The 25272-nt window shown below is 42.9% G+C and overlaps 1 protein-coding gene across 6 annotated transcripts in view; it reads left to right on the top strand.

Annotated features, from left to right (window-relative positions):
• Positions 1–19631, top strand: part of ILDR1 (immunoglobulin like domain containing receptor 1) — a 35729-nt gene extending 16098 nt beyond the window's left edge. The window contains exons 3-8 of one of the 6 annotated variants that reach the window (XM_004036160.5): positions 1521–1670; positions 5051–5170; positions 5457–5603; positions 12616–12747; positions 12959–13797; positions 18539–19631. In XM_004036160.5, the coding sequence (XP_004036208.1) occupies positions 1521–1670; positions 5051–5170; positions 5457–5603; positions 12616–12747; positions 12959–13797; positions 18539–18580 (1430 nt within the window). In that variant the 3' untranslated portion in view covers positions 18581–19631. Of the gene's footprint in view, positions 1–1520; positions 1671–5050; positions 5171–5456; positions 5604–12615; positions 12748–12958; positions 15328–18538 lie in introns of those variants that run through there. The other 5 variants (XM_055383775.2, XM_055383777.1, XM_055383779.2 and 2 more) reach the window with 5 other exon arrangements.
• Positions 19632–25272: the final 5641 nt, after the last annotated feature.

Raw genomic sequence — 25272 nt, 5'->3', positions numbered from 1 at the left:
CGGTTAGGGTTGAGGGATTATTTAGGATTACAAATCTTGGTAGTGAGGAGAAGACACAAAGATCACCTAATGCAGTTCCTCTGTTTTATAGATAAACAAACGGAGCCCAGGTAGATGAAATAATGTATTCAAGGTCACATACTAGTTTATTTTAAAATTTTTTCCTGCTTTGTTCTCAAAAAAATTTAAAGAAACTTAAACATTAGGGAAAAGTCCTGCCTCCCTGTCCATTCCTGGTTCCATGCCAATGTGCTGAGCTGATGATGCAGGCCCGCCTCCCCTCACCCCCACCACCTTAGAATGCAGGCAAGAAGACTCTACACTCAGCACAAATGATGAGTGGTCATTTGTGAAGTCTCTTGCTCCTTGCTATATTCCCTTCTTCAGTCTGCCTTGGGGAAGATGGTCATTCCTCTGCTGACTAAGCCCTCCAGTGCCCCCCCAAGCAGCCCTTTAACTGTGGGAAGTCTCTTAGTGCTACACAACTCCGCCTTAGAGTTGGCCAGTCCTGCCTTTCAGTAACAACTGCCCCAGGCATATGGGTTGTGCTGTCTGGATCAGAGCCCTTTCCTAGTTGCCCATTTCTGCCTTCTCTCAAAGAACAAAGGAACCTAGAACCACCCCACTATTAGCACCAAGACAATTAATTTTTTGGAGATTTTGAGAATAGAAGTAGACACCCTGTTCATAGGAAAAAGTGAGCCTCCTGAGAAGAAGCAAAGGGAGAGGGAGGCATTAGTCTTTACCTTTTTGAGCCCTTGAGCTAATGTCTCACAATATGATTTGAGTAGAATCTCAAGAGCTGTCTGAGCCACCCACTGAGTCTGCCATTGTCCCCAAAAGACTCCTCTCTAAATTGAGGCATTGTTTCCTGGGGGTTACTCTTAAAATGCCTGGGTTAGGTGGCCAGGGAGGAGAGGCTAGGGTAGCAGGCATTTGCCAGGGGCAGATTTAACAGCTCTCAGACCCTATATTTTCTGTTTTGGGTTTTTTTTTTTTGGTTTGTTTTTGTTTTGAGATGGAGTTTCGCTCTTGTTGCCCAGGCTGGAGTGCAATGGCGTGATCTCAACTCATCGCAACCTCTGCCTCCTGGGTTCAAGTGACTCTCCTGCCTTAGCCTCCCGAGTAGCTGGGACTACAGGCATGTGACCTTATGTTTTAAGGGCAGGTGGATGAATTCCATGGGAGCAGAGAGAGGCTGGGGTGACTCTGAAAATGAGACAAAGGAAGTTGGAATAGGAGATGGGGAGTAGAGCCGGCATGAAAATGATGGTCAGGAGTCTGGCTGCTCAAAATGTGGTGTCTGGTATCACACAGATTCTCATTAGAAATGAGAATCTCAGACCCCACTCTAGACCTGCAGAATCAGGATCTTCATGATTAACAAGAGTCCCAAGGGATGAATAGTCTTGGGAAAGATTGAGACACTTCACTGTGTCTCACACCCGGAGCAGGAAGGGAACCTTTTTTTGTGGGAACCCCCTATTGCTGTGTGACTCTAGTGTGCCCTCTCTCCTCAGCATACCAGGCAGCTTTATCCCTGGGCCAGGACCCATCCAATGACTGCAACGACAACCAGCGGGAAGTTCGCATCGTGGCCCAGCGGCGGGGGCAGAATGAGCCCGTGCTGGGGGTAGATTACCGGCAGCGCAAGATCACCATCCAGAACCGTGAGTGCGGGGGAGGTGTCAGGGGAACTGGGGGTGGGGGGAGGTGCAGACACCAGGCCTGGCAGGCTGAGTCAGCATGGGATTTCCCATTTCTTTCTGCTGCCTGTTGGTCTACTTGGTCACTGTCATTGTTTGAGGAAAGTGCCAGCTTCATAGAATGTGCTGCACCAGCTGAAGTGACTTCCCTGGAAGTTGGTCTCTGGACCAGAGGTTGTTCTGTTGCTATCTATAGCTTTGGCTAAAGGTCTAGGGGTGAATGGTTCCCTTTGCTTTCCTGAGATTCAGGGCTAAGGTGTGGATCAGGTTTCTTTGATTCCTTCCACAAATTGCTCTCAGGGCCTACTGAAACCCCAGGTCCCTGAGTTTCCCTCCGGCTATTCCTGTTGTTCATATGGAAGGAAATAGGGTCCTCTGAGCAGATGACCACCTTGAGACCACTGTCCTCCACTGATAGAAGAAAGAACACTGGGCTTGGACTAAAAAGCCCCAAGTGAGAGTCCTAGTGCTTCCTCTCACTAGCTCAGTGACCAGTGATCAGTTATTTTCTTTGGCTTCTGTTTCTTCATCTGAACGACAGGCATCATGGTATCTTCCTCCCTACTCCGAAGTGAATATCTAGCGCGCTATGTGAGAGCTGTGTCTAAAGCCTATCTATTCTCTGTGCCCAGTGCAGGGAGTAGTGGTGAGAGCCCTGACTCTGGAGTCAGGTGCGGGTGTGCATCCCAATTCTGCATTTACAGGGTATATGAACCTGGGCAAGCCTCTCCAATTTTTTCAGCGTCAATTTCTATAAAATGGGACTTGCCATAGTACCTAGCTCATGGAGATTTGGGGGGACTAAGGTAATATGTATAAAGCATTTAGCAAACAGGAAGTGGGCAGTAAGCATTAGTTATCACTCTGTGTACTTTTGGATAAATGGCTTAGCTTAGCTCCTCATATTTCTATTGTGTAATCCACAGTTGCTGCCATAGATTAGCACAGAATTCAGAGCCTATTTCAATGGGCTTTATGTGCTGTGTTAAATAAATATTTGTTAGTTAAAAGGGGAAAAAGGGAAGAATACACCCAGTGGGCCACTCATGGTGGCCATCGCTACAATATCAAGGAATCAGTGAATATTCTGACTGTTTAAAGGTAGGTCACTTAACGGGAACCAGTTTAATAATTGCTTTCAGTTTTGTCTATAACACTTAAGTCTGATTTTTTTTTTTTTTTTTTACATTCGGCATCTGATTTTCCCCAAGCCAGCCCTCAGTTTTAGGGTACATCTGTCCTTCTTTTCTAGTCTTCAGGGGCATCTTCAAAGATCCAAGGTGGTTCTGCCTTTTCCAAAGCCAGCAGAATTTGTTCTTATCTGACCTCAAAGTTTCAAGCCTCTTTAATTAGCAAATTACCTGAACAGTTTCTGAAGGATGGAAATCCCCATAGTAGCTAGTCCCTGCTCTTATTATTTTTTTTTTTTTCTAAAAAAGTGAAGGTGAATACCTTCCACTACTCCCACTCCCAGCCACCTTTGGCTCAAACCCTGCTTCATTCTTACTACCACAGGAATGCATTAGTATTCTCCTCTGTTTTTATTTCTGTCTCCAGGCTTGTTGGGACTTCCTGAAGCCCTTGTTTTCTGACACTTTTTTGCCTATGCCTGCATCATTTGAGATGACCCTGTCAAATCAGTCCTTAGATCCTTTAAAATATTAACATATCTGAAAACTCTTCTTACTCTGACATCCCTAAAATACTCTTTATGTCACCAATAAAAATTAGAGAAGATTTACAATACACATCATGCCCTGAGGGGGAGTTTTTTAAAAGCACTTTCATCATTTTTCCAAGTCTGGGGTAAGCTTATTTCTGGGAAAGGTAGTGGGTTTGGAAAATAGCGGGTAGGAAAAAATTGTAGATATTGACGTAGAAAGAGAAGGAAACAGAAGTCAAAGTTAGGTCCACTGGTGCGTGACCTTGCATTTTTGTTTCATTTCCTCAATAAACATTTCTTGACAAACAGATAATAAAGAATTGCAGATATTACCACCAACCTAGCAGGAGCAAGTCTGTAATGCTAAGGTTCCGTGGCACTTACTGTGGGTGGGGAAGCTGGAACTGCTGCTGCCCTTCACATGGAGGCTGCCCTGATGCCTTTGACTGGATTTTAAACCCTTTCAGGACAGAAGAGGGTCTTGTTTCTCTTTACATCTCCTTGGTGCCTGACATAATGCTGGACCCACAAAAGGGCTTTAGTGAATATTTACTGACTTTGCTAAACTTGAACATAAATATTAACCATTCATTTTAAATTCCTTGTAGATGCTGGATATTAGACATTTGTCAGATGGATAGATTGCAAAAGTTTTCTCGCATTCTGTAGGTTGTCTGTCCACCCTGATGATCTTATAAGTGGAAGCTGGATGACGAGAATGCATGGACACTTGGGGGGAACAATACACACCGCGGCCTGTTGGAGGGTGTGGGGATGTAGCAGGGAGAGCGTCAGGAAGAACAGCTAATGGATGCTGGGCTTTATACCTAGGTGATGGGATGATCTGTGCAGCAAACCACCATGGCACACGTTTACCTGTGTAACAAACCTGCACATATACCCCTGACCTTAAAATTAAAAAAAAAATGAATGTACAGCAAATATATATATAAACCATTCATCTATCCTAATGGAGGTACACAAAAAACCTGAGTGCCCACTAGAACTGAAACTCTTCTTGAGTTACATTTACTTTTAAAATACTGGCATTTTATCTTTATTCAAGTTCATCTCATACCTGTCCTTCAGGATCCAGAGATAACTGCTCATTTTAGGCTGATAAGGGACCCAGAATGTGGAGTTTTTCCACCCAATTTAGAGAAGACAGGAAAGCTTGGTGGTTAAGAGTACCAGCTTTGAGGCAGAGAGATGTGGGTTTGAACCTACCTCTGATGAGCATTGTCTCCATGTTATTAGGCCAGTTCCTTTGAGTCTTGATTTTCTTCCTCTGAAATGCAGCTAAATTATCATTTCCAGTGTACCAGTTAGGATTAGGTTTGATTGTGAGTAAGTAAAAGCCCCATATACTGGCAACTTAAACAGTATTTTATTTTTAACTTTTTTTTGAGATAGGGTCTCACTGTGTTGCCCAGGCTGGAGTGCATTAGCACACTCATAGCTCACTGCAGCTTCAACTTCCTGGGCTCAAGCGATCCTCCCACCTTGGTCTCCAGAGAAGCTGGGACTATAGGCGCATGCCACCATGCCTGGATAATTTTTTTTTTATTATTTTTTGTAAATACAAGGTCTTGCCATGCTGCCCAGGTCTTGAGGGTGTCATGGGTTAGAAACCAGTGCTCTCTCCTCTGACACTGGCACTTTCTCCCTCCTTACTGTGTAGGAGCAGATCTCGTGATTAATGAAGTGATGTGGTGGGACCATGGAGTGTATTACTGCACCATTGAGGCTCCAGGGGACACATCAGGAGACCCCGATAAGGAAGTAAAGCTCATCGTCCTACGTAAGTGCTACTGGAGCTTTCTATTCAGTCACCCTCACTGCCGTAACACTTTTACTCACAGGAAAAAACAAAAACAGAAATAAGCAAGCCTAAGTTCTTGTCATTGGATTATCAACCTCTAAAGTTCCCTTATCAAAGCTAAACTTTTACCTTTTTGCCAGTATATTGCTCAACTTTAACCTGTAGGTCAAGAGCTGTGTTTATGAGACCTCTAGGATATCAGAACTGGAAGTATTCCCTCCCCCTGAATATTTAGTTCAACCCCTGCTTGGCTTCTCCCCTGCAGACTGGCTGACAGTGATCTTCATCATCCTGGGAGCCCTCCTCCTCCTGCTGCTGATTGGAGTGTGCTGGTGCCAGTGCTGTCCTCAGTATTGCTGCTGCTATATCCGCTGTCCCTGCTGTCCCGCCCACTGCTGCTGTCCTGAGGAAGGTGAGAGGGGACAGACAAGCAGTGGAATGGAGTGGATTAGGGACCAGGACCTCAAGCAGATCAGCTTCAAGTGCCAGGTCAAAGATTCTTCCAGGTTCTCCTCCATGCCCTTCTCCCATCATAGGGACAGAGGACATTAGCCTCAGCCCTGAAAATGATGCCTGGGGAGGCTAGGTAGCCACATGGAAGGACATTTGCCTGTCCACTCCTCAGGCTGCCTAAAGCATCTCTCAGATAGCTCTGCCTACTGATGGCATTTCCTCTGCAGCCCTGATGTGCCTGTGCTTCGATCTTCATTCCTAGCACTGACCTCATTTGGACATAAGGTGGGCTGGAGCGAGTGGTTTAAATAAGCCAGTAAGAGAGAAGGCCACTTGTAAAGGAAAACAAAACTGTTTTTTCCTATTCTCACATGCCACTCAATACTTCTGACACCAAGTGTGTGTGTGTTTTCCCCACACAAAAAGGAATTACTCAGCGCACACCAACTGAATGTCCTATAATTTAACTCAATTCTGATGCTATTTACCTGGAAATAGCACCAGACCCCACAGGTGGAAGGCTTAGTCCCACAAAACTGCCCCCTACTTCAGATGCTAATTGCAGTTGCAACTAGTAGGTTGTCACCTGTGCTTCTGAGCAAATGGCTATAAACTGGGAGTTACAATGACCCTTTCCTCCAGTTCAATTAATTTGCTAGAGCAGTTCACAGAATTTAAGGAAACAGTTTACTTATGTTTACCCACTTATTACAAAGAATATTTAAAATAATACAAGTGAACAGCCAAATGAAGAGATGTATAGAGCAAGGTATGTGGGAGCGGGGAGGGGCTTCCATGTCCTCTCCAGGTGTGCCACCCTCCCAGGACCTCCGTCTTCAGCAGCCAGGAAGCTCCTTGAACCTAGTCCTTTTGGGTTTTTATGGAGACTTCATTACATAGGCATGATTGATTAAGTCATTGGCTATCAGTGATCAAGTCAACCTTCAGCCACTCTCCCCTCTCCAGAGGTCAGGAGGTAGGGATGATTTCTGTTTTTTCCTTTTTTTTTTTTTCCTCCTTAACTTAATTTTTGGCTGCCACCTCTGTTTTCTGACTCAACCTGTCCGGGGCAGGACCTGAGAATTTTTATTTCTCTGGCAATCAAAATGAGTGACTGAGGCATAAGTCTCAGATCATTGAGGTTTATTGAGCTAACTTGAGGGCATACCCAGGGAAAAAACATAAGTCACAGATGCATCTGTGGCTGTTTTTTTTTTCAAAGAGGTTCCCAGGAGGTTTATTATTTATACATTTTCCTTGAGAAGTGGGAGGCAGCAATGAAACAAATGACTATATACTTGTGAAAGTTTAGTTAGTGCCCAGCAAATCTATATTTTACATAAGATAAGGTGAATATTAGAAAAGGGGAAAAGAAGAATTAGACCTTATCTTGCCTTTGTTCTGTACCTGGGAAGATAAACTAGTAACTGACATTATCCACGTGGAGTCTTTTGAAAGGGCTGGTCACTGTGAGAGGGGATATAATGAGGTGAGTCTGACCTCCCATCCCGTCATGGCCATGAACTTAGCTTCCAAGGTTTCTCTGGGGTCCCCTTGGCCAAGAGGGGGTCTGTTAGTCATTTGGGGGCTTAGAACTTTATTTGTATTTCTTATCTCAAAAGTTTCCAGGTGATGTGCTGCTGCTGGTAGAGGAGCCACACTTTGAGAATCCTTGAGTTAGGGCAAGGGAAGAGGGAGTAGATGATCTTGCTTTCAATGTGATCTTCCTTTGGACTAACAGCTGATCCTTTAAAACAGAGCTGTAACAGAATTATGCCCTAAAAAATGTTGGCTACAGAATACATGGTAAAGGCAAAATAATATAAAATTATTCTATAAAGTTATTTTCTTGGTCAAATAGATGGAATAGCACCAACTGCTTTAAATAGAAGGTTTTTAATTTTTTTTTGGCTTCTATTTTCAATAACATTTCCTCTTCCAGATGATCTAAATAAAGCACTATATTGTAGGAAATTTGAGAAATTCAGGAAAATGTAATGACTCATCTGAATACCCAGAGATAACCACCTTTATCAGTTTGATCCATTTGAAAGGAAATTTTTTAAGGGAAAAATAATGAATGACCTATTAAGATAGAAACAAAACCTGATCTACAATGTGAAGAAAGTTGGTGGCCTGAGTCTGGTTTCAGGCCTGTGCTCTAAGGTTGCTGTCTTACAGGAAAAGAGAACTAACTTTTATTGGATGTCTGATGTGTAGTCCCCTTGCATACATTTCCTCACTGAATCCTCACAACCACCCTAGAAGTCAGAAGTCATCCCTGTTTGAAAGATGGGAGACCAAAGGTCAGAAAAGCCCCACAGCTAGGAAGTAGCAGTGGCTTTGCAGAGTTGAATCCATGTTCATCTGACTTGTGGGAGTCTGCATTCCTACAGCAGAGACTGCCACAGCCTCTGTAGGTGGATCACTGTGGGATTGGCTAAGACACCATAGGAGGGGAGAAGTCATGGAGGATGCAGCATTGGACTGTGGGGCCCCCTACCTTTCAGGGACCTTAGGGAGGAGGCCATGGAGAAGTCATAATGGAAGTAATAATATTACTCCATATTATTACTGGAGTAATAATATGCAGGATGAGATAAGAAAAACCCGCCCAAGATGCCTGCTTAGACTCCCTAGGTTCGTGGGGCACTAAAAGCAGGCAAGACTGGGGACAAAGCTAACACAAATGATAAGTGCACCACTTATTAGTAAACTAATAAATGGAGGTTCTGGGGGAGAGTTGTTTCTCCTGAGGGATTAGGTTCATTTTAAAAAACTAGTAAAATCAAGAAATGTAGATTACAAAGATCCCTGAACTTGATGAGGTCACTTTCAAAGTGAGTCACTGGGGTAGACTGTCCTGAGAAGTTTGTTGACAAGAAGAATTGCATGGAAGGGCATGAGTTATTAAAGAAAGCTCTTTGGTTAGAGGAGTAAGGAGTTATTGTTGGTGTTTGTAGAATAAGGTAATCCTAAACATGTTTATAAGCAAAGAACCAAGGTTAATATCAAATGAGTAAAGTGAAGCATTAAGAAGTGAGGTCACTGATGAGTGATGAAGCTGGTAGGAGTGGCCTCAGCCCTACTAGGAAAGAACTGGCCTTAGAAAGGGAGTGGAAGGGAAAGGGAAGCAGCCTGCCTCTGAAGACAGAAAGGAAATCATTAAAATGTAGAGGATGATTAAGATGTAAGGGAGGAAGCTGAGTGAGCTCACATCTGCCTGACTCGATTTCAGCAAATCAAAATTCTAGATGCAGAAGGAAGCTTCAAGAAATATGTCAGTGATTCTTGAACTTCTTTGATCACATCCCACCTCCCCAACCTGCTCCCACTTTCTAGTGAGAGTTAAAAAAGGATTAGAGAGGAGAAAAATGAAAATAAGACCAAATTTTAGTAACCCTTGATAGTTCACCTAATAGTGGTAAAGAGCCCTCGGTAGGACTTAAAGATAGACATTTTTGAAATGGAAACGTATTTTTTCCCTAAGAACTGGAGAAACGGCTTTCATCCCTAGAGCAGTTACTGGCCCTCCTTACTGGAGAACCTCCAGGCATGGCCAGCAGTAGGCCACAGCCACAATGAGACTCTCTGATCTCTCCTGCCCCATCTCCTTCCGACTCACAGCTGAGGGAAGTGAAGTCGAGGGAGATTTTTCCACAATTACTTGTTACAGCCTGTTAGCAGTGGGCCCTGGACTAAACCTAGGTTTCTTGGCTCCATGTTCAGGGCTGGTTCCTCTTCATCAATAGAGATGAAGTCATCAGCAGAAAGTTCACAGGCAGGGGAAGACCTAAGAGGTGGGGAATGTTTAACCTGCTGCTGTAGAGGAGGGAATGCATGTTTGAGAGGTCAAGAATGAAAGCCCTATTGGGAGGAGGGCTATTTGAGGTCAATTGCCTGGTTGGGACCCAGAAGCATCTGCTGGTAGTTCCTAAAGCTAAAATGACAAGAGTTCAAAGGGGCATCAGATTCTAGGAAACACCTGAGGATGTCCCAGAAATGACTGGTTAGTCAAATCAGGGAGGACTGGTAGTTTTGGAGAAAGCAAATAGACTAAGTGACCATAGGTTAAAAGAAGGGCAAGGGCTGGGCATGGTGGCTCATGCCTGTAATCCCAGTACTTTGGGAGGCCGAGGCAGGTGGATCGCCTGAGGTCAGGAGTTCAAGACCAGCCTGGCCAACATGGTGAAACCCTATCTCTACTAAAAATATAAAAATTAACTGAGCATGGTGGTGGGCGCCTGTAATCCCAGCTACTCGGGAGGCTGAGACAGAAGAATCGCTTGAACCCCAGAGGCAAAGTTTGCAGTGAGCCTAGATCGTGCCATTGCACTCCAGCCTGGGTGACATAGCGAGACTCCATCTCAAACAAAACAAAACAACAACAAAAAAAACAAAACAAGGGCAAGAATGGGTTCTGTAAGAGTGGAGAGGGGATGGTAAGGAATGGTGACCAAAGGGTTGTTGAGAATCCTCAGCAGTCAATTCCAAGTTGACTCCTACATTATCGGAACAGGGAGCTTGTTGAAAATACAAATTTTCTTGCCTTGCATTAGACCAGCTGAAGGAGAGTCCCTGGGAGTGAGACTCAGAAAACTGTATTTTTAACAAGCTCATTAAGGGTGACTAAGGCAGATTTTACTCCACTGAGGTTAAGAGATAACTTATTGGGAGTCTTTTGCAGCTTTGTTGCCTTGTCCAGTTTTTCCTACTTTTATTGCCTATCTGATTCCCCGTTAGGCGAGCAACAGATACCCCTGATAGCCTAGACATCCTGTGAGGCTGTTTTCAGGGATGCGGGGGAAGGCACTCAAGAGAAAAGCTCAAAGGCTGTGTCTTCCATCCTGTTTCATTAGTTTTAGTGCAAGAAGGAAGGGTGAGACCCTGGAAAAACGGTGTGGCAGCTAAGGGAGCAGGTGAATTAATCTCTGGACTGTGTGAAAAAACTCAGGGAAATGTCAGAAACACTCATGGAGGATCTGGAAGGGTTGTTAGAGAGTTATTTGTGGAAGGAGTCCCATTAGTGAAAAAATCATTTGAGGAGCAAAGAGGAAGCACAACTCTGCCTTTCTCCCTAATTGAAGGAAGCAGGAGGAGTGGCTAAATGGGAATAGGACCATCTGGAAGAAGCGAGGATTCCATTAAAGGGGTACAGTGGGTAGGGTTGTTCTCCTTGGAATCAGATGTCCCCAGGCTATGGAAGGAGAGACTAGTCTGGAGTGGACTTTGAAAGGTCTGGAGCTGAGTTAGAGAGAGGTAAATTGAGGAGGTGCCTGCAGGGAAGGGTTTTTGCTTCATCACAGAAAATAAAGGAGTCTGGGGACTTGGCGGTGTGGCACACAAAGAGCGTAGGCTTGAGCGTCACACAGGTTCACACCCTGGCTCTGCCAGTCGCTAGCTGTAGGACCTTAGGCTGGGAAGGTAATCTCTCTGAGCCCAGCTTCCTCATTGGATTCCCACGTGAAGAGATTTTTCAGAGAACTAGTTAGCTTATGTAAAGTAAATTACATGTATAAGGCTGGGCATTCCAGTATGTGTGTTGGTGGTGGCCAGAAGAGGGAGCTAGGGAGAGGCATCTCTGCAGAGGGAGAGGGCAGTGCTGAGCCTGTGGACCTGTCTTCAGGGAGGCTCCAGGCTATCAGTTGGCATGAAGGTGTAGCTGCTGGGGGAGCTGCTGCAAGTTTGCCTCTGATTTCTTCCAGGCTAGGCTGTGACTCACACTGAGGGTTGGAGCTCCGGACACTTCTGGGGACTCTGTTACAACCACTTCCTGTTGTGCTGGAAGTTTCATACTGGAATCACTGGGCAGCCCACTGGATGACCCCTTTGCTGCTGGCCTTGGCAAACCCTACACCCTATGTGGCTGTGTTCAGGATGCCAGCTTTCTGCCCCCTTCTACTGTGCGTGGCCCTGCTGCTTTAGGGGTGGCCACAGGGCCCAGGGAAGCAAGGAGGAACTGAGAATGCCAGGCTGGGGCCTAATCTCGTTCACACTGAGGCTGGCACTTCCTGCACTTAACGTACAGGCACACGTCCAACACGCGTGGATAGGCAGAGCCCTTAGGAAACATGAGGCACTCAGCCACAACTACCCCAAAATAGAAAAGCATGAACAAAAACAACGAAATGCTTTTGTTTTTAATTTGTACTCACTGCGGGTTGTATGCCTCAGACCAGCCCCACCTAAGGGGCTGGAGTGACATTTTTATGGATCCCTTGCACTACTTTTTTTATATGATTTTCTTTGCCATAAAAGGAAATAGTATTTCTCATCTCCCTTCCCTGCTTCCACCCCACCCCTTAGAAATTCCCCTACTTAGGGACAATCTCAATACTTAATAAGGCGGGAAGAGTAGAAAGGACCCACTGGAATCTATTTGAGCTTTTTGCATGCCCTTGCCTTCTTCCCACAAACTTTCTTCCACCCAGGGTTGGCATGCCAGCTAGAAACACTCTTCCATGCAATTGCCAAGTAATTCTGCCCATTATCTTCAGTATCATGCCCTTCCCTTTTTCCTTCACTCTGAGCAGATGCCCCCAGCCCCTGACTCACAGCCTCCTCTAAGTCCTTTGCATCTGGACCTTCTGTTTCTGGCCTTTGGCTTCTAGTTTTATTGGCCTATGGCCCAATTATTCATTGTATGCTAGTATCCATGAATCTACCTATGCATTTTGGGTGACCTTAGGAATGGGCAAGATGATGAAATGATTTTGAGGCTAGGAAGTCAAGTTTTAAGAATATACTTTACTGGGGTACAGAAGTTGCAGTCTTGAAGATAATTTAATTCCAGCTCCTCGCCAGGGGGACATTTAATTTACTACCCCCTTAACCCTTACTCCCATGCAAAATAGGTGAGAATGGACAAGAGAAGCTGGCCTCTTGCAAGGCCCCTAGGTGGAAAGAAGTGAAGTGGGAGGTGTGGGGCTTGCCCTGGCTGAGGGTCTGCATTTCTCCTTCTTCCCCTGCAGCCCTGGCCCGCCACCGCTACATGAAGCAGGCCCAGGCCCTAGGTCCTCAGATGATGGAAAAACCCCTGTACTGGGGGGCGGACAGGAGCTCCCAGGTTTCATCTTATCCAATGTACCCACTGCTGCAGCGAGGTAAACTCTTCCAGAGATTTGGGATAGGGGAGGGCAGAGGGCAAGGGCAGGAACATGGACTACATCAAGACCTCTGTGACCAATGCGGCAGGCATCTTCATGATGGAGATGGGAGGGAGTCATGCTAACCAATGTCACATTTTGATGTCCTGATTCTGAGGTGTATGTTTTGGGCCATTTGTTCTATTGTCCTGTCCTTGTTTCCATTCAGATTTGTCCCTGCGGTCCAGCCTCCCACAGATGCCAATGACCCAGACCACCAATCACCCTCCCATCGCCAATGGTGTCCTGGAGTATTTGGAGAAAGAACTGCGGAACCTCAACCTGGCCCAGCCTCTGCCCTCTGACCTCAAAGGCAGATTTGGCCATCCCTGCAGCATGCTGTCCTCCCTGGGCTCTGAGGTCGTGGAACGCAGAATCATCCACCTGCCCCCACTGATCAGAGACCTGTCATCCTCAAGGAGGACCAGTGACTCCCTGCACCAGCAGTGGCTCACCCCAATTCCCTCCAGGCCTTGGGATCTGAGGGAGGGGAGAAGGCAGCACCATTACCCTGATTTCCACCAGGAGCTCCAGGACCGGGGGCCAAAGTCTTGGGCATTGGAAAGAAGGGAGTTGGACCCATCGTGGAGTGGAAGGCACCGTAGCTCTAGGCTGAATGGGTCACCCATACACTGGTCAGACAGGGACAGCCTAAGCGATGTCCCCTCGTCCAGTGAGGCACGCTGGCGGCCGAGCCACCCTCCTTTCAGGAGCCGCTGTCAGGAGAGGAGCCGCTGTCAGGAGAGGCCCCGCAGGCCCAGCCCCTGGGAGAGCACTCAGAGGCACGGGAGACGACGCAGGCACCGCAGCTACTCTCCTCCCTTGCCTTCCGGCCTCAGTTCCTGGAGCTCTGAAGAGGACAAGGAGAGGCAGCCCCAGAGCTGGCAGGCCCACCCCCGCCGCTCGCACTCCCGACACTGGCCCGAGGAGAAGCCGCCTAGCTACCACTCACTGGATATCACTCCAGGCAAGAATAGCAGGAAAAAAGGGAGTGTGGAGAGGCGCTCGGTGAGCCTGGGGCATCCTGCTGAGGGTTGGGCATGGGCAGAGAGGAGCCTCCAGCCAGGCATGACCACAGCCAACACAGGCTGCCTCTCATTCCGCCACAGAGGGTGCCTCCTCCCTGTTTTGCCCAAATTACACTGTGGGCTAGTTGGACTACCTCTTGTTAGAGCTAAAGAAATCAAGCGAGTGCAGAGGGCAGGGGAGAGTTCGCTGCCTGTGGTGGGCCTTCTCACCGTCGCTTCGGCTGTCATCGCAGTCCTGTGGGGCAGGCCAAGCGAGGTCACAAGAGAAAATGAGGCTCAGCATGATTAAGCACCTTGCAAGCCATGAGCTAGGACTTGAATGCAGGCTGTTGTGGCTAGAGCCTCACCTCCCTTCACAGCTGCTTTGCTTTCTTTACTTAGCAACCCATTTCCATACCCCAAATTAGAACACTGGGTCTGACAGAAGACGCTTGTTAAGTCAGCATTGCAAGGCCCTGGTATATATGAGGTTGGGACCCTCTGAGACATCCCCTGGAAAGGACCATTAAACTGATTTTTAAAACCCTGATATTCCATATATGGGCCAAAACATTAAGATTCTGTGAATAGGCAAGATGCCAATGGGTGCCAGACATAGTTAAAAGGGGAACACAGAAGGAAGTAGGCCTTTAGGGCTCCTAGATACAGATCTTTTGTATTTTTTTAAAGAAGTGACTTTAAAAATTATTTGGGGGTGGGTGTGGTGATTCATGCCTGTAATCCTAGCACTTTGGGAGGCCGAGGCGGGTGGATCACCTGAGGTCAGGAGTTCAAGACCAGCCTGGCCAACATGGTGAAACCGTGTCTCTACTAAAAATACAAAAAATTAGCCGGGTGTGGTGGCGGGTGCCTGTAATCCCAGTTACTCGGGAGGCGGAGGCAAGAGAATCACTTGAATCTGGGAAGAGGAGGTTGCAGTGAGCTGAGATCGTGCCATTGCACTCCAGCCTGGGTGACAAGAGCAAAACTCTGTCTCAAAAAAAAAAATTATAATTAATACATCCAAATGACAGCATTCCTTTAATGTTGCCACTTTGCAAAGATATGTTGCCATTGCTCAAAAACATTAATAAACTGCCTCAGAGCCAACTTACAGGCTACCCATGAAGATCTTTTCTCTATTTGACCAAAATCCTTTTCTCTTTTGCTTCTGTTGAGATAGTCAAAGGTATATGCAGTAACTCTGAAATAAGTTCCCGGAGCAGAGAGATATTATAAAAGAAGAAGTGTAGTCTGTCACAGGCTTTGAAGGATACAACTCTCATTTGGAAGTACATGTTCTGCTGTGAGTTTTTTAAAAACTCAGTCATATACATGGTGTGTGCAAAGGAGCAGGCCTCTTAGGAGAGCCACTGTGCTGCTCTTTCTAGAGCAGAGCCTTGGTGAGAGAGTGATTTGTGAGGAAGGTAGCAAAGACCAGCAGACATTTCTGTAATAATCAATGGCAATTATGTCATCTTCTCACAGATGTCCCTTGAGTGACAAGGATCAATAAAATAGTGAAAATAGCTACCCCTTGCTAAGCGGTACTGAGTTATAGACATCTTATATAACATCTTACTTAATCCTCACAACAACCCTGTGTGTTTTGTACTATTATCCTCATTTACAGATGATACAACTATTTCTTCCGTGTTACCAGTAAGAAAATTACGTCCTGAAAGAAAACACAATCACACTTCCTTTACTCATGCAGTGACTAAACCAGGTTTCTTCATTATAACAACAACAACAAAAAAAGTTAAGATCCAGTTTTGGGCCCCAAATCTACATGCTATCTTCTTCTAAGTTAAATTATTTTCTTTTCTTTATTTTCTGTAAGTTAAATTATGTGACTTCTTGTAAGTGAGAGAAGGGTGAGGAACACCAGTTACATTCCAGAGACTGGATAAGCCCTTTAAGCCCTTTCCAGGCTTTCTTTTTTTTTTCTTTTTGAGACAGAGTCTCGTTCTGTCACCAGGCTGGAGGGCAGTGGTGCAATCTCGGCTCTCTGCAACCTCTGCCTCCCCAGTTCAAGCGATTCTCCAGCCTCAGCCTCGTGATTAGCTGGGACTACAGGCATATGCCAGCACACCCAGCTAACTTTTGTATTTTTAGTACAGATGGGGTTTCACCATGTTGGCCAGGATGGTCTCGATCTCTTGACCTCGTGATCCGCCTGCCTCGGCCTCCCAAAGTGCTGGGATTACAGGCATGAGCCACTGTGCCTGGCCTCCAAGCTTTATTTCATTTAATCCTCACAACTATGGGAGCCTCTGAGAGGTTGAGTAGCATGCTCAAAGCCACACAGCCAATAGGGAGTGAAGCTCAGGTTTGAATTGCGCTTTGATTCTCTAGCCTGTGCCCTTTCAATAATTCATGCTGCCTCCTTAGAGAGAAGTATAGTCAAGTGCAGTGGCATGTACCCATAGTCCCAGCTACTCAGGAGGATAGGAGGATCACTTGAGCCCAGGTTCTAGGCTCAGTGAGCCATGATTGCACTACTGCACTCCAGCCTGAGCAACAGAATGCGACCTTGACTCAGAAAAAAAAGGAAGAGAGAAAGAGATTATCATTTGGAGTCAATGATATCTTCTGGTGACTTTATTTCTTCCTAATTTTCTGAAAATATCACAGCTTCCTTTACCACCTACCACAACCAAACCAAATTTTCAATTGTAAAATTACTCCCAAGAAGCAAAGATTTTGTGCAAGAAATTGTAAAAGCCTCCATTGTTTGGAGTCTCTTTGAGCTTATCTCCCAAGGAGTTATCACTTTACTTATCACATTCAACTTTCCATTCATATTCTGACAGTGAGCAGAGGCCCAGGATCAAAGCTTGATTTGGCAGATTGCTCAGTTTGAAGGCACTGTGTTTAGTTTGTTTTGTTTGTAACTGGAATTTTGAATGCCTTTACTGAGGCAAAGTCTGCAGGGCCAAAGTCTTGCTGTTCCCTCCTGTCCTTGGGGCTGGCTGCTGCTTCTTACACAGGCTGCCTTCCTAGCCTCTGGAGTCGCTGGAGCTTGTAGTGAAACATCATAATACAATTGGGCCTCTAGATGGTGACCTTCCATCATGCAGCACTGGAAGTTCCTGTTTACTGCTTGAGTTGATAAGATGTATCACTATTTTCCTAAAGTAGGCTTTCAGCAGCTACAGCTTTACCATAACTTTTTATAAAATGCTTATTTAAAATACTTCATTTGGCATTTAGAGAAACATAAATGGAACAACTTTTTTTGTTGTTGTTCGTGTGGAACCTTCTCTCTCAAGAGTAATGTTTAACAAATAGATACTGACAAACAAGGGCTTCCATGCAGATGATTTCATGGTAACCTGAAATAGATAGGAACTATATGTTACACAGTGCCCATGAGAAAATGGAGGTTATATTGAGGGATCTTCCACCCAACTTCAGAACCAGGATTCCAGCCAAGATCTTCTCAATTCAGGTCTGGTGGCGTTTTCACTCCACTGAAGCTATAACCTCAGAAATATAAGGAGCAAAAACTTCAAGCTTTTACCTTCAGTGAGTACAGACTTGAGTGGCCCAGGCTCCTGGACTCCTTCCAATGAATTATCTTTCCTTCTAATCTTGTCCTAAGACATTCTCAAGGTATTTCTGGCTTGTTCCAAACTTGGCCAGTATACACCTGTTCTAATACAAGAGAAAACCACTGTGTTCTTTCTTCTCCAAGCTAAATTCAAACTTTCTAAAGAGAATCCCAGCTTTTTTCTTGACTTTTTGATTTAATGTTTAAAAAGTTTTATGTCGGCATTCTTAATCTCCTACTTTCAACAAAATGTCTACTCCTTGATCATGTCTAGGTTTTCTTTTAGCAAACTTGGACAAGTTCCTTTTACCACATTTCATTGTTTTCCGTTATGTCAGAGAACATTTATCCTGCAGTATTTTGATTAGAAATCATGACCCCTAAAACTCACTTTCCTGATAAATTGGAAATTTTTTTTATAGCAACATGAATGTACATACATATGTGATCCCTTTTGAGCAGTATATTTTAGGACAGATGCTTCGTTTTCTTATTTCAAATAAGATGAGGAAGGTTACATTCATGGACCACAACTGTAAGTATTCAAAACTTAAATAAAATGATCCCCTACCATAGCTAGAGAAATATGAGAAATGTAAACCACAGTTCTTCACCCTCACCGAGGAAGTGGAAAAAGCCCAAAGACCAAGTAGAGTGGAATAACTTCTGAAAAAAAGCCACTGAGTTTGGTCAGGAAGAAGTAATTAGTGATCTCTGAAATACAACTTCAGAGAAATACTAAGGTTTGAAGCCAAACTTTTTAGAAAAGGGCTGGGAAGGAATGATTCAGGAGATTATAAAAAGGAAAAAGAGAACTGAGCAATGTCTTCATGAATGAATGGGAGAGAGATGGACTGAAGAATGGAACAGGGTACCCCTTTTTCAGTCTAAGGGAGACTTGAAGGTATTAGAAAACAGAGCAAGAGGCAGAGTGAATTAGACTGGAAGAAATTTTCAGAAATTAAAGGTATTTGAGGGAGTCTCTAGACAGGTAAGCAAGAAAAACCTAAGCCTGGGGAGAGAGATTGGTTTCATGAAGAGTAAAGAAATACTTTTTAGGTTCAGATCTGCTGTCCTGGCAGCCACCACCCACTTAGGATTTGTAAATCAAGAGCACATTATGTGTTACATGCATAGACGGATTGCACTGACTGGATTTTTTGTGTGTGTGTATTCTATTTCCCAGGAGAAAGACAGCTCTCATAGTGGAAGGAGTGTGGTCATTTAGTCACCAAGCACAGCACAACTTCTGTGGCTACTTCTCGGCTCCTGTGTGTCATCAGCATCACCTAGATTTCCAGCTGACTTGGGAACTGCAAGTCTGAGTCTAACAGTTTTTGGCTTAGATTCTGAGAATCAAATAGAAGAATTTTAAATACAAGAGTTTGAGATTGGGTATAGTGGCTCACACCTGTAATCACAGCACTTTGGGAGGCTAAGGTGAAAGAATCACTTGAGACTAGGAGTTCAAGATCAGCCTGGGAAACATAGTGAGACTCCATCTCTACAAAAAATATAAAAATTAGTTAGGTGTGGTGGCATGCACTTGTAGTCCCAGCTACTCAAGAGGCTGAGGCAGAAGGATCCCTTGAGCCCAGGAGTGCAAGGCTGCAATGAGCCAGGATCCCATGATCACACATCTGTATTCCAGTCTGGGCAATAGAGCAAGTCCCCATTACTAAAAAACCCAAAAGGCCAAAAAACAAAAAAGTTAGAGTTCAAGGAATTATCAACTGTAGTTTTAGCCTTGGTTCATGCTCTCTTGCATATTTATATAGTCTCTGACTTGTAATGGACCCTGACTGGAATGTGATCCCTCAGGAACTTAGTAGCCTGAGTCTTTCAGTAGACTACACTGCCCAGAACCCTGGCCATTCTCAAAATGAGAACTTGGGAATGTTTAAGAAGAAATCAAACATGTTTCAGGAAAAGGAAATCTATGGAGTATTATAGGGACATTCCCACGGGAATGTATCTTCCTCCATGGCATGTCTTGAGGGTCCTTTCTTGTTAGGAGTTTATCCTGCCAGCCCATAAATGGACTATTTATTGTAAGTGTAGAAAATCACAGAGAAGCAGTTTTGCACCAGCCTTATTCCTGTGCCTTGTTTTCCTCTTGCTCTTTTTTTACCTGTATATCTAATTTATATTTTCATATATATTGTGTATTGATTGAAGTCACTTTAAATCCTTCTTGGGAATGACACAGTATATAAATAAGGAAGAAAGAAAACATGCCAAGCTGAGCATGCTGCTCCAAATAAATATCTGCTTTCCTACTTTGGTGCATTTGATTGGATTAAGCCACCTTCACCACTAAAGTTCAGAGAAGACCCCGACCAACCTAGGGAGTTCTGGAGCTACCATTCTCCTGGCACTACTCAGCCTTTCAGAGTTGAGATTTCCCAAGCAGAAGCATCCAGGCAGGTCTTGCCACTCAGAGGGCCCCAGGAAGAAAGGAGTGTATTTTCACTATAATAGGCTCTACCACCCCCTCCCATTTTTCGAAGCCCCTTTGGAGGCTTCATGAATCCATCTGTGCTTGACGTACAGATCCACACTGAGCAGATTGGAAGGAGGTGGCCTGAGTGGAGGAGAGTATGTGTGTATGTTCTTTAACAGTATATCCTTACGTGCTCACTTTAGATCCCATTTATTGACACATCCATTTTCCCCAGTCTCATTAATTTAATTACATGTGGAGAAAATAGGTTAAATTTCTGCATTAGGTAGACTTCTCTGGGATTTTTGATTATTCATATTTAATTGGATCTAAATTAGCGAAAAAATATATATTTACAGATAATGTAGACGTAACATTCAGTAGGTGAGAGACTTCTGGTCTGGACAAGATGGCATTGTCCCATTTCCCCTGCTATGCCCTGCTAAGCACAACTTAATAAATTTTGGAAATGGTACAAGAGAAAACCAAAGGAGAATTCTAAAGGGTGTTAAGAAGAAAGCAGGTTGGTTTGAAAACCCAGGACCAGGAGAACAGCACAGAGGCAGGGCATTTTATATCCCCCTAACTATCAGAAGGTATTTCCTGACTTTCCATCTAGCAGCAGAAGGTAGCCCAGTAGCTCATTCTTCCCCCTGAACCTAATGGAGTCCCTCTGGCAACCTCAGGCAAGGGGACTGATTGGGAGTCCTACAAAAAATAAGTGACCAGGGGAAGCACCCTTATTCCCTGCTGGGTCAGAAACTCCTCTTTTCCAAGGAAAGATACTGAGGTGGACAGGAGGAGCTAGTAAGAGAAACCTAGGAAAAATAGGTGGTCCAGTTGGGGAAGCCTTTTTGCACAGGCCTAAGACTGTCCTCTCCTGCCCAGAGATACTAGGATTGGCTGGTAGAACCAGGAAAAGGGACCTGTGACAGACGACATCCCTGAAGCCAGCAACCTGGTCACAGAAGCCACGATGTGGAAGCAAGACTCTCCTCCCAGGCCCAGAGAAATCTGGGCAGCTAGAGGCATCTGCAGGATTTATCATAGCCCACCCTCACCAAGAGACACCTGGCAACCCAGCCAGGGAAATTCCTCCTGCCCTTTCAGGCAGCACTAACAGAGACCAGTGGGAGCCCTACATAAACCAAGCAACTAAAATAACACTGCAAAGGCTCTGAAAATGAAGCTGCCATTAGAATTACAGCCCACAAAAGTAGGCTAAAACTGTATGCTAAACCTAAACAGAGTGATTCCTTGCAAAATAAAATATTTAAATAGAAATCAGTCTCCTAACATAATAGGCAAAATGTTCAGAGTGCAAATCAAGAAACAATAAAATCACAACTTGGGTGAAAAAGGAAATCAATGGATTCCAGCATTGAGATGAACCAGATATTGGAAATTATCTGATAAGAATTTTAAAGCAGACATCATAAAAATGCTACAACAATCAATTACAAATTCTCTTGAAACATGAAAAAACAGAAAAACCTCAGAAAAATAGAAGTTTTATCAAAAGGAAACATGAAAATTATAGAACTGAAAAATACAATAACAAACTGAAAACTCACTGGATAGGCTTAATGGTACAGTAGAGATGATGGGAGATAAAATCTGTGAACTTGAGGACAGAACAATAGAATTTACCCAATCTGAACAATAGAGAGAAAATAAACCGGAAAAAATAAACAGACCTCAGGGACCTACGGAACAATAACAAAATATCCAGCATTCATATTATCGGAGTAACAGAAAGTAAAGGAGAAAAAGGGTAGAGATGAATATTTGAAAAAATAAGGCTGAAAACATTCCAAATTAGATAGAAGACACTAACTTAGAGATTCAAGAAGCCAGATGAATCCCACAGAAGAAAAAAAAAATCCATGCCCAGGCACATTATAATTTTTTGAAAACTAAAAACAAAGTCCTGGAAGCAGCAAGTGAGAAATAGTGCATTACGTGTAGGAGAACACCAATTTGAATGGATTTCTTATCTGAAACCATAAATAAGGAAGTGGCCAAATATTTTTTAAGGGATGAAAGAAAAGAATCATCTCCTATAATTCTAGATCTGGCAAAATTATCTTTTGAAAACAAACAAAACATTCTTAGGAATGAAGGGATTATAAAAACATTAACAGATGAATGAAAACTAAAAGATTTTGTAACTAGCCAATCTACCCATAAAAGACTAGCTAAAGGAAGTTCTTCAAATTATAAAAGAAGGAAACTTAGAACATCAGGAAGGAAGAAGAAACAATAGAGCAGAAATACTGGTTCATACAATAGACAATTTTTTCCTTATGAGTTTTAGAGAATATATTTTATGTTTGAAACAAAAATTGTAACACCATCTGATACTTAAAACAATGATATTTAAAGGTGGGGAAGCCAAAGAGACCTGAATGGAAGTGAGGTTTCCACACTTCATTTGAAGTGGTGAATATTGATACCAGTATATTGTTATAAGTAGCATGTGTAACACCCAGAGCAACCACTATGAAAACTATACGAAGTGACAAACTCAGAAGTATTACAAATAAATCAAGATGGAATCTAAAACATGTTTAAATAAGCTGCAGAAAGGCAAGAAAGATAAATGAGAACCAGAGGAGACAAATAGAACATAAATAACAAAATAACAGACTAAAGTGCTAAAATATCAGTAAACACTGGACCTTAAATGTAAATGGTCTAAATATACCAATCAAAAGACAAACATTGGTAGAGTGAGTTAAAAACCATCCATAATCCTATGTGCTGCATATAAGAAACTCATTTCAAGTTCAAACACAGGTGAGTTGAAAGTAAAAAAGGGTGGAAAAAGATATATCACATACACATTAATACTTTTTTAAAAAAACAGGAGTAGCAATAGTAGTGTCTGATAAAGTAGACTGCAAAGCAAAGAAAATTGCCAGAGACAAAGGGGATATTATATAATGATAAGAGGATCAATTAGGAAGACGCATTATACTAAATGTGTACAAACTAAACCACAGAGCCTTAAATACCTGAAGCAGCAATTGATAAAGCCGAAATGAGAAATAGAAGAATCTGTAATTATGGTTGGGAACTTCAACATCATTCTCCCCTTTCCCCAGTAACTAATAGAACTATGAAGTAGAAAAATCACCAGGATATGGAAAATCTGAGCAACACAATCAATCAACAGGGTCTAATTAACATTCATAAGACATACCACCTAACAATACATTTTTCTCAATTGCCCATGCACTATTCATCAAATAGAAAAAGACATAAAATATATAGTAAAACAAACTTGACAAATTTAAAAGAATTGAAAGCATGTGCTCTGGCCATAATGGAATTAAACTGAAAATCTCTAACAAAGACAACAGGAAACTCTTGAAACACTTGAAAATTAAATAACACACTTCTAAATAATCTATGGGTCAAACAGGGAGTCTCAAAGGAAATTAAAAGGATAAATGAAAACATATCAAAGTATGTGGGATGCAGCTAAAGCAGTACTAAGAAGAAAATTCATAGCACTATATACTTACTACATTAAAAATGAAGAAAGGGGCACTTGATCTCTCATGTTGCCCACTTGGCCCTCTTCCAAATGTACTTCCTTTCATTCCTTCTCTAAAGCTGTTTAATAAACTTTCACTCCCCCCCCAAAAAAAATTAAGGTGTCATATCAATAATTTAAGTTCCCACTTTTCCTCAAAAAGAGGAGCAAAATAAATCCAAAGCAAGCAGAAGGAATTAAGTAGTAAAGAGCAATGAAATTGAAAACAGGAGAATCTTACCAAAAAATGCAATGAAAGGAAAAGATGGTTCTTCAAAAAATTGTAATAAAATCAATAAACCTCTAGCAACATTGACAAAAATAGAAAATGAGTCACCAATATGAGGACTTGAACAAGAACTCTCATTTCAAATGCTGCAACCATTAAAAAAAATAGTATTACATATGGCTTTATGCTCAGAAATTTGACAATTTAGAATAAATGGACCAATTCCATGAGAACCACAAACTACAAAAACTCAGATGAAATAGACAATCTAAATAGCCCTATTATTATTAAGGAGATTGAATTTTTGATAAAAAATCTCTCCAAAGGCCGAGTGCGGTGGCTCACGCCTGTAATCCCAGCACTTTGGGAGGCCGAGGCGGGTGGATCACAAGGTTAGGAGATAGAAACTATCCTGGCCAACATGCTGAAACCTCATCTCTACTAAAAGCACAAATTAGCTGGGTGTGGTGGCACACGCCTGTAATCCCAGCTACTCAGGAGGCTGAGGCAGGAGAATCACTTGAACCCAGGAGGTAGAGGTTGCAGTGAGCTGAGATCATGCCACTGCACTCCAGCCTGGCGACAGAATGAGACTGTGTCTCAAAAAAAAAAAAAAAACAACTCTCCAAAATAAAATCTCCAGGCCCAGACCCAGATGGTCTCACTGACTAATTCTACTAAACCTTTAAAGGGGAATTAACACCAACTTTATATAATCTCCTCCAGAAAATAGAAGAGGAAATATTTCCTAATTTATTTAGAAGGCCAGTACAAAGCCAAAGACATTACAAAACAACAACAACAACAAAAAAAAACAAACATCTCTCCCAAAATTAGAAGCAAAAATCCTTTATAGAGCATTAGCAAATCTTGTAATACACCATGAACAAGTAGGATTTATTCTAAATAAGCAATCTTAGTTCCCAGAATAGACCTAACAATCTTGAAAAATCTTGAAAAATAAAATTGGAGGATTTACATACTTCTCAACTTTATAGTGTACTATAAAATAATCAAGATAGTGCAGTATTGACATATTGATCAATGTGACATAAATTAAGAGTCCATAAATAAACTCCTATACCTGTGGATAAATTGATTTTTGACAAAGCTGCTAAGGCAATTCAATGAGGGAAAGATAGTATTTTCTATAAATGGTGATGGACCACTTGTTTAGTCATATGCAAAAAGATGGATTTAGACTCTTACACCTTATACAAAAATTAACTTCAAATGGACAATAGACCTAAATGTAAGAGCTAAACCCCAAAAAGTATAGAAAAATCTTTTTTGTCCTTAGGTAAGGGAGAGTCCTTAGATATGACACCAATAGCATAATCCTTAAAAGAAAAAATGTATAAATTGAATTTCATCAAAATGTAAAACTTTTTTATTTCAAAAGTACACCATTAAGAAAACAAAATACAAACTACAACCTTAGAGAACATATTTGCAAATCATATTTCTGATAAAGTACTTCTAACCAGAATATATCAGGAGGGCTTACAACTCAATAATAAGACAAACCCAACTTGTTTTAAATGGGCAACGTTTAAATAGAGACTTCATCAAAGAAGATATAAAAAGTGCCAACAAGCACATGAAAAGATGATATACATCTTAGGGAAATGCAAATTAAAACCACAGTGAGATACCACTTCATAGCCACCAGAATGGTGAGTTAGTCGGCTAGGGTTGCCATAACAA

Source organism: Gorilla gorilla, chromosome 2 (genome assembly GCF_029281585.2).
Source record: "Gorilla gorilla gorilla isolate KB3781 chromosome 2, NHGRI_mGorGor1-v2.1_pri, whole genome shotgun sequence".
Taxonomy (NCBI): domain Eukaryota; kingdom Metazoa; phylum Chordata; class Mammalia; order Primates; family Hominidae; genus Gorilla; species Gorilla gorilla.
The sequence above is the reverse complement of the archived record's forward strand: the minus strand, read 5'-3'. Positions and strand labels throughout refer to the sequence as shown.